Below are 9955 nucleotides of genomic sequence, written 5' to 3' on the forward strand. Positions count from 1 at the left end.
TGGCCCTTTGTAGCAACGTGGATGGAACTGGAGAGTGTGATGCTAAGTGAAATAAGCCATACAGAGAAAGACAGATACCATATGTTTTCACTCTTATGTGGCTCCTGAGAAACTTAACAGAAACCCATGGGGGAGGGGAAGGAAAAAAAAAAAAAAAAAGAGGTTAGAGTGGGAGAGAGCCAAAGCACAAGAGACTGTTAAAAACTGAGAACAAACTGAGGGTTGATGGGGGGTAGGAGGGGGGGAGGGTGGGTGATGGGTATTGAGGAGGGCACCTTTTGGGATGAGCACTGGGTGTTGTATGGAAACCAATTTGACAGTAAATTTCATATATTGGGGGAAAAAAAAAAAAAAAAGGTGTCCAGAGGCTAAGGGGACTAATGAGAACAATGGGGGCTGTGAGGGTGGGGGGCAGTGATGAACAGAAAAGGAGGGCACTGTGGTCCTACAGGCCTTGAATACTTCTGTCAGGGAATCCACCATTTGTTTATAGGAATCAGAAGGTCCAGTCTGGAAGCAGCTCAAGGGATTGGTCACCATTGACATACATAATGGGCTAAATTTAACAAAGGATTTTCAGTAAACACAAAAGTCAGTCCTGGTTTCTTTAAATTGTTTTCTAATTAACCAAATGACTCTAAATTGAGATACCAAATGATAGTTAGCCCATCTAGATTAAGCTTGTCACTTCCAATCTGAATTCTTTTAAAGCTTTGAAAGACAAAGGACACCTAGCACTAGCACAGGTAATAATCTAGTCCAGTCTTTGGCTCCTATATAGCTTTGATTCCCGTATACACATATATTCAGTGATATCAACAAATTGAGCCTTTAATTTTCTAAATTAACCCTTGAGAAACACCTAGTAGCTCAGCCTTCTCTTCCTTTTTCCTGTTTTCAACTTCTGTGGATATTAAAGAAATTCAAACACCTTGTTAAACCCTTCTTAATTATACCACTAGAGGGGCGCCTGGGTGGTTCAGTTGGTTGAGCGTCCGACTTCAGCTCAGGTCACGATCTCGTGGTCCAGGTCACGATCTCGTGGTCTATGAGTTCGAGCCCTGTGTTGGGCTCTGGGCTGATGGCTCAGAGCCTGAAGCCTACTTCGGATTCTGTGTCTCCCTCTCTCTCTGCCCCTCCCCCGTTCATGCTCTGTCTCTCTCTGTCTCAAAAATAAATGTTAAAAAAAAAATTTAATTATACCACTAGAAGAGCTTTGTTTTGCCCACCTAAAAGTCCAAATCTCTAAGGCGCTAAGGCTTAAGGATAGTTTTGAAAAAGAACTATGTCCTAGGCAGAAGTTATGCAAAGCAGACCATTTTAAAACTGTCAGGGGCATTAGCCATGCAGGTAGTTGTCCAAGAATATGGTCTGTGGTCTCTCTGTAATGGTAAAAAAAAGCGCCCATAAAAAGTAAAGACACACTGATACCCAACCAAATTACAATCGTTACCAAACCTGCTCATTCACTGATTCATTCAACAAATTTTTACTGCATGCCTGCCCTGTGAAATGTGCCATGTCAGGCACTGTCAGGATCTAGAGGGAGTGGAATTAATTCAGAGAAAACCAGAGATGGCTTAAGTCATGTCCTATGAGGGACAGTTGAAATAATCACAAATTAACCTAAAATAAAAGGATTCTGGGAGAACAGAAGAGCTCCCATGCTGAACTTTTCTTGCAGAAAAGAGATTAGACTTGTTTTGCACAGCACCACATAGAATTAATATCAATGGGTGGAAATCAATGGAACTAATCACAGCAAAGCTAAGAAAGAACTTGCCACCACAGCAATCTAAAAATAGAATGAACTGTTTGGGACGGGGCAGGAGCCTCACTGGCAATATTGGTACCTGGGGCCCTATATACTGCAGTTGTCACTGGATTCTCCCCCCTTAAGTAAATCTTAAATCTGAATGCTTCAAATCAAATCACCCAAAGGCAATCACTGCTAATATGCTGGTACGTTTCCTTCCTTTTTTTCTGTGTTTTTAACATATTGAAATTGTACCACATATATAATTTCCCACTTTGTATTGAAATTTCTCTAGGCTATTTTGTAAACTAAAATTTACCAAAGCTTTTCATAATTGTTGGACATTTAGAATTTAATGATTAGAGCAGTTCTGGAGATACTCTACTTGGTTTGAACCTCACTGACTATACTATCTTGGTAAATTTACTTATTCTTTTTGCCTCAGTTGCCTTATTTGCAAAATAGGGATTATACCTCACATTGTATTAAAGCAGCTAATTCCAATAAAGCACTAAGAACAGAGCCTGGCACAAAACATGAACTTGAAAATTTTACCAATTATGTAAAAATCTGTAGAGAAAAACTGTGAAAGATTTTGACATGGACCTAAAGTTTGTTGGGGGTCTTTCAAGGAAACTAAAGCTTTTGTCTAGCAGTCTTGGAGTGAGAGATTCTGAGCCTGTGTTCAAGCTATTCCACAACTTTGAAAGTTGCATATAAATTACACTTGCCCATAGACAAGTTCTAATATTGTTTGATGGATAGTTGACTTCCTCTCGTTAAAAAAGCCAGTTTTACATTTATTTGTAAGTTTATTTCAACACCCACTAGTGGTTTTGAATTCTTTGAATGTACTGAAACAGTTTATTCGTTTCAGTGATGAGCTAACTAAAATCCTTGATAGGTTCTTTGACAGGTCCCATTTAGATCTAAGTTAGTAGGTCAAGGGACTCAAACCTAAAAATACATTCTGTACCCTCCATTGGTTGTTTGGACCTCTCTCATAGGATCTATATTTTGCCATTGACATTATTGAGCTTCTACTAGGTTATTTCTTCAGTTAAAGACCTACTATTAATATATAAGGCACCTGTTACGTGCTGTGGTAAATATGGAAATAGTCCCTGCCTTTATGTAATGGTCTCTGGGGAAGAGTATGTAGTGGGCATTGAGAGAATTAGCTTTGACATCAAAGAGCCTCAAGTTCTAGTGAAGTTCTCATCCCTTTCTTACTTGGGGAGACTCAGGGAAAATTACTTTCCTAAGCCTCAGTTTCCTCAGCTGTGTAATGGGCACGTGCATGAAAAAGTAGTCAGACACTTGAGAAAAATAGCACGCATACGGCACTTCACACGTCTAGCACATACATTTAAATCTTAAAACAGTAAGTTATTCAACCTCTAGCAGAGAAGCCAGACTACCTGTTCACACCAAGCCTTCCCACTCACTCCCACCACATACACATGGCCAGGAACGTCTAGGGTATGTTCCCTTAGCCAATGCTACGTACATAAGCATTTACACAGCGCCATTCCACTAGACTGGAGTTTAGTTCACCCAGGAGTCTCATCAAACTCTTCTCACCACCTCATTTGCCTAAATCACTAGATGTAGGAGCCTATCTCCACTTCAAATTTTTACATTTGCTCAGCTAACACAGGTTCTCACCCACTGTCGTTAACACCAGCTCCATTCCATTACCAGAAACTTTCCTACATCTTCAAGCTCTTCTCCCAATATTCTACCTCCTTGATGTTTAACATCTGGCTCTTCCCTAGACATTTGATCTGCAGTAACTGCAGTTTAGCTCATACTTCTAGGCCTCAAAGGTTAGGGGTAGAGATGGATTTCCTATAAAGTTCATGAAAGTTAAGCTTCAGTTGTCCCCAACTTCCATGACCCCCTACAACAGCATGGTTGTCATATTCTGAAAATCAATTAAGATGCTTTTTCCACTCATTTCTAGTCACATTTCCCCTCCTGCGAGATGATCTGTTAACCGGTTAATCAGAAGCACTTAGCTGATCACTCCCTCCTTGTCTTCTAGTATGCCACTATCTAGGTTCTCCTTCAGTCTGCTTTACTCATCTTCCCACCTGTCCCTAGAGTAACCCAGAACAGTCCTCTTCACTTATTTATTCCCTAAATTTTAGGAATTGATCTTTCACTAAAAAAGATCCCAAAATAGTAGCTATTATTCACACTCTGGGGACAACAGAAGCTGTATTACCAGTCCCAAGTTCCCATGGATTCCAGAGGAATATGTACAAATAAATGCCTACCTCCTTGGGAGCTCCATATGGATATCTAAGAAGCACTCAACTTACCATGCCCCAAACTTAACTTTCCCAAACTTGTTTTTTCAGTCCTCGCCTAGTAGCAACTATAACCTTCCAGTTGCTCAGGCCGAAGCTCTTGGAATCATTATTTTGTATCCCCCACATCCATTCCTTCAACAAATCCTGTCATCTTCCTCTTCAGAGGCCATTTGTTTGTAGACTACCTCAACCACACTCCCTTTTATCCTAGCCCTAGCTAAGATCCTTGCCTAAACTATTCCAACAGACAGGCTTCCCTCCTTCCACCCTTGCCCGACTAATGTATTTTGCTCACAAGACCCATTCGGTGAACTTTTAAACACTGGTCCCTTCCACATACAAATATTTGAGAAACTTACAAACTTTTATCCATGAATTACTCCAAAAGCTAAGACTGCTACCTCTCCCCCTCCAGGAAATTCCTAGAACAGGGGTTTCCTCAAAAACATATTTCAACACTTTTACTTCTACTGCCCTAGCTCACTATAGTAAATCAATTACTTCTGAGACAGTTGCCCAGGTTACATGTTGAATGCTCCTACATACAGAAGTCGCTTTATGTAACAAAAAGTTTTCTGAAGTGTAAAAACAACACCGGCATTTTTTCCCAGATTTCAGCATGGGTACTTTTACATAACTGAGGGAAATTAAGCCACATATTTTGAAGATGAACACATTGAGATACATTTTAAAATAGGGCATTTTAAATAGCACACTTTAAAAAGACTTCTATAATCAATTGACCATTCCATTCACATTAAAACACTCATAATTGAAGTATTTTTATTTTATGTACAATGAGTTGGCATTAAGATAGGTTATCTTGGATATCTTCAGTTAAGGTAGGGATCTTGGATGACCCATTCAGGGAAGTTCACTTAATCCAACTGGAAAAAAAAAAAAAAAAGGAAATTAATTCAAAATGTTTAAGTATCCTATTTTATTCTCACAAACACCAGCTCATTTTAGAAAAATGAGGTTTAAGCTGGATATGACTGAATGCCCACAAGCCATTCCACAAACCACAACAATTATATATTTTAGACTGTAAACTTCAGTATTGGTATTCTTACTTCTTCCCTCAGGTTCCCACTAGGAAAATACTAATAGATAAAGCGATCTTTACCAAAACCTCTCGATAGTTATTAAGTAGGGAACTAATTACACAGCTAACGTTTTGGTACTGTGTGCCAGAAACTACTGTAGGAGGCATTCATACACTCATTTAATCTTAACCTGAGAAACTGAGGACACAAAGTTAGCTTCAAGGTCTGAGTCCATTCTCATCAGGGAGACACTCACCACCTCCCACTAAGTAAGACATATAAACTTCCACACTGTAACAGCAAGCATATACTTGTTATTCGGTCAAAATTAAAAGTCTAAGCTTAAGATACTTTGTGTCTGCCAGAGATCACACATTAATGCCAATGACTGTTAACGTATCCCAGAGACAATGAAGTAGTTTTCCCCATGGGAGGGGAGGGGGACACTAGCAGGAAGAATCAAGACAGCTCCATATAAACATATACAAATTTTGCAACAACCTTGCCGTTTATTTTTCTCAGGCAGACACTGAACTTCATGACCCTGGACCAATGTCATAGGACTATTAAAAAGCAGCCTTCTGTCTGAATCCTAACAAAATTTATCTGGCCCCAATCCTCAAGCTCATTCCAGTACATGATACTATTCAACATTTCAGGGCAGGAGGCAACACATGTATTTTGCTGGAAAAAAATGTCTGGGTAAGACTAAAGAGATCTAAAACTAAAGAGAACTAAAACCACTTTCAGTGGCTTCTGAAAAAGCAAGTAATTTCATCCACTATAATGCATGGCACCTAAAACTGGCAGACACTGGTCAATCGGAGTCAGACCATTTATAAAGTCTACATGGTCCTATCCCATTGACCTAACTACTACAGCTATTTTAGCAGGGTCATCCGTCACCTAAAAAAGCGCGGCTCACAGCCAAGACAAAGAGGAAAACGGTGTTGATCGCAAGCTCACTGTAAGGAAATATGTGAACGTTCTCCGCTCACAAAACACGAGTATGGCATCCGCGGCCGCGTACCTTAATGAAGCCTATATCCTTCGCGTATTGACGGAAACACTGGCGGCACATGTTGAGACCGTATTTCCGGATCAGACCGTGCCGGTTTGAGCAGACGCGGCTGTAAGAAAAGAGATGGCGCTACTGGAGGCCACAGAAATAAAAGGATCCGCACTCTGGGGCCACCACCCGCACTGCCCGTCTTCCCCGACCCGTCAGAGGCCCGTAATGGCGGCAGGCACAGCTCTAGAGTCGCTCGGCCCTCACGCGCCGCCTGCAGGCTCCTCTACATTAGAGTTCTGGCCGCGTCACATGCCAGCGCAACCCGTCCTAACATCACATTCTGTTTCTCACCAAGAACGAGAACCCTGGCCAAATTTCCTCGGATGGCTCCAGTAGAGCTGCTGGTGACCCATCTTGCTCTCCCGAACGCAACGAGGCAAAAGGAAAGAGCTCGCAAACGCATGCGCTCTTCAAATGTTTGAGACAGTTTACCCAGAATGCAGTGCTGACAAATGACGCGAATGCTATGCGGCCACGCTGTTAACAGAAAGGTCTTGGAAACAATCCAAGCCGGCACAGCTGATGACGTCACCGCACCGCAACCTCTAGTATCATTTTGCGCTGCCTCCGAGCGCCGGGCGCGGTGGCGCGCGCCTGTAGTCCCAGCTACTCGGGAGGCTGAGGCAGGAGGATCGCTTGAGCCCAGGAGTTCTGGGCTGTAGTGCGCTATGCCGATCGGGTGTCCGCACTAAGTTCGGCATCAATATGGTGACCTCCCGGGAGCGGGGGACCACCAGGTTGCCTAAGGAGGGGTGAACCGGCCCAGGTCGGAAACGGAGCAGGTCAAAACTCCCGTGCTGATCAGTAGTGGGATCGCGCCTGTGAATAGCCACTGCACTCCAGCCTGGGCAACATAGCGAGACCCCGTCTCTTTTGAAGGCCCTGAGGAATGAATTTTAAACTCTTAAAATTATGGACAATTTCATAATCTAAATATCTTTTCATCGCCCGAGCCACTTATATCTCTAAAATTAAATTTTTACCCTTGGAAACACGATTTTTGCCTCAACTCAGCACTGACACCTGCTGGGACAAATTAATAAAATAACTTAAAGTCAGCTGTAATAATTAAGAGTCAACAGTAGGAGTTTCTGTTTTGTTGAACAGAATACGTTTTCAAAGCGATTTCTTATTTTTTAATTGACACACCCTAGTTTTTTAATGGACACATCTACACCAGCTCAGAAAAATGATAAAAGGCTTGGTGTGTTTGATATTTAAATGTAGTTAAATTTAAAGTGAGAAGTAAATGCACAATGTATGTTACTTTGACCAGATGATTAGGTTACAACTACAAAAAAAAAAAAAAATGCCATCTGAAAATCTGCTGGAAGATGTCTAAATTCCACAGGGACATTTATAATGTCTCTAGATAAAACTTAACTGTATATGGCTCTGAAAGCTTTGATTTATAAAATGTACCATAGGGTGAAATAATCTAACAACATTTTACACATGAACTTTTATACTGAAAGTGAAAAATACAATGCTTCTCCAAGGCATGGTATGTCAAGATTCTGGTAGGGCACCCCTCCCAACCATTAAATTAGGTACTTTGGTACATGATGAAGGAAGAGACAAATCCAAAATTTAAAAACCAGATGTGACTTGATTCCTGCCCTTAAAACTTGCAGATGTAGGGAGGAAAACAGGATTATCTCAAAGAGCCCTTCCTTACATTTTCAGATTGTGTGACTCAGTGACCTGTGTACAACTAAGTAAGCAGAACTTTCTGTATCCAATAGTGGGTATGCTTGTGGTGTACAAGAGGAGCAAAAAAGAGAGAAATTAATTCTAGCTTGAGATATATTTAAGAGGCCTTTGATGTAAGCCTTGAAGAGTGGGATTTATACAGGCAGCACTAGATGGAAGGGAATGCCTAGTGAGAAGAAGAGTTTGAGCCAAAGAATGGAGTTGGGGAAGGTGAACAACCTTGTGTAACTAGAGTTGAGGATGCACAAAAAACCTAGTGATAGGTAACATAGAAAAGGTATTTTGTCATAAAGCCTGATTGAAAAGGGCCCAATGTCAAACTTCTATGATTTTCCTAGAGTTTATATCAATCACTGATGTGTCGTTTCCAAAATCACGGGCTTCTCAAAAATTAATCGAACATTGCCCCAACTATAGCTTTCCCAGACATTTCCTAGCTGGTCTACATAATTTTTAAATGATTAAAATGCTTCAGAGATGAATTCCATAAATATTCAACACTTTGGTATAGAATCCTTTGGGCCTAAAGAAGTGTGAACTCATTTAAAAGCAAAAAGGAAAGGATAAATAAGCAAGAAACAATTAGTTACACTTGAACAGTCTGCTATACTATCTTGATATTCAAGTAGTTCTTAATGTTGAAGCCGGTGCTCACTGGCCACTCCAAAAATCATAGAGCCCTCAAGAATTATGCTAAATCTACCCTGCCTGCGCTCTACAAATGGCATGACAAAGCCTGTATGACAGCACAACAATTTATAACATGGCTTACTGAATATTTTAAGCCCACAATTGAGACCTCTGCTCAGAAAAAAGGATTCCTTTCAAAACATGACTGCTCATTGACAATGCCCCTGTTCATCCAAGAGCTCTGATGGAGATGTACAATGAGATTAATTGTTGTTTTCATGGCTGATAACACAGCATTCATCCTGCAGCCCGTGGATCAAGGAATCATTCCAAATTTCAAGTCTTTTTATTTAAGAAATCCATTTTGTAAGGTATGGCTACCATACATAATGATTCCTCCATTGGATCTGGGGAAAGTGAATTGAAACCTCTTGGAAAGGTTCGCCATTCTAGATGCCATTAAGAACATTTGTGATTTATGGGAAGAGGTCAAAATGTCAACATGAACAGGAGTTTGGAAGAAGTTGATTCCAACCTTCATGGATGATTTTGAGGGTCCAAGACTTGAGTGGAGGATGTTACTGCAGATGTGCTTGAAATAACAAGAGAGCTAGAATTAGAAGTGGAGCCTGAATATGGGACTGAATTGCTGCAATCTCATGAGAAAACTTGAACAGATGAGGAATTGCTTCTTATAGATGAGCAAAGAAAGTGGTTCCTTAGGATGGAACCTACTCCTATTAGAAATGCTGTGAAGAAACAAAACAAGAGAATATATGGCAAAGGGAAGGGGTAGAGAAGAGAGGGAAATAAACCACAAGAGACTCTTAATGATAGAAAACAAACTATAGATTGATGGAGGGAGGTGGGCGGGAGATGGGCTAGATATGTGTTGGATATTAAGGAGGGCACTTTTGATGAGCACTGGGTGTTGTATGTAAATGATGAGTCACTTAAACCAATATTGCACTATATGTTAAGCAAAATTTAAATTTAAAAAAATTTTTAAAAGATACTGTGAAGATTGTGTAAATGACAACAAAGGATTTAGAATGTTATATAACCTAAGTTAATAAAGCAGCAGGAGGGTTTGAGAGGATTGACTCCAGTTTTGGAAGAAGTTCTACCATGGGTAAGACTCTATCAAACAGTATCACATGCCACAGACAAATTTTTCATGAAAAAAAGAATCAAATGATGTGGTAAATTTCACTGTGGTCTTATTTTAAAAAATTGCCACAGTCACCCCAACCTTTAGCAGACACCAACCACCCTGATCAGTCAGCAACCACCAACACTGAGGTAAAAACTTCCAAAAGCAAGTGTCCCTGAGTGGCTCAGTCTGTTAAGTGCCTGACCTTGGCTCAGGTTATGATCTCACAGTTTGTGGGTTTGAGCCCTGCATCAGGCTCTGTGCTGA

The 9955-nt window shown here is 40.7% G+C and overlaps 1 protein-coding gene across 1 annotated transcript; it reads right to left on the minus strand.

The window, feature by feature from the left end:
• Positions 1 to 4840: 4840 nt before the first annotated feature.
• Positions 4841 to 6622, minus strand: RPS29 (ribosomal protein S29). The gene is made up of 3 exons (XM_060619765.3): positions 6484 to 6622; positions 6151 to 6250; positions 4841 to 4961 (listed from the first exon to the last, which is right to left on the minus strand). Exons 1-3 carry the CDS (start codon positions 6543 to 6545, stop codon positions 4953 to 4955), a joined length of 171 nt encoding a protein of 56 aa, XP_060475748.1. The 5' UTR covers positions 6546 to 6622; the 3' UTR covers positions 4841 to 4952.
• Positions 6623 to 9955: the final 3333 nt, after the last annotated feature.

The sequence above is a fragment of the Panthera onca genome, chromosome B3 (genome assembly GCF_046562875.1).
Source record: "Panthera onca isolate mPanOnc1 chromosome B3, mPanOnc1 haplotype 2, whole genome shotgun sequence".
Lineage (NCBI taxonomy): Eukaryota > Metazoa > Chordata > Mammalia > Carnivora > Felidae > Panthera > Panthera onca.

What these genes read in the sequence shown, in the direction of transcription:
- RPS29 (XM_060619765.3), bottom strand. Translation starts at nt 6,545, where the DNA reads ATGGGTCACCAGCAGCTCTACTGGAGCCATCCGAGGAAATTTGGCCAG. An exon ending in GGCCAGGGTTCTCGTTCTTG is followed by an intron (nt 6,251 to 6,483) that starts GTGAGAAACAGA and finishes CTTTTCTTACAG; the next exon opens with CCGCGTCTGCTCAAACCGGC.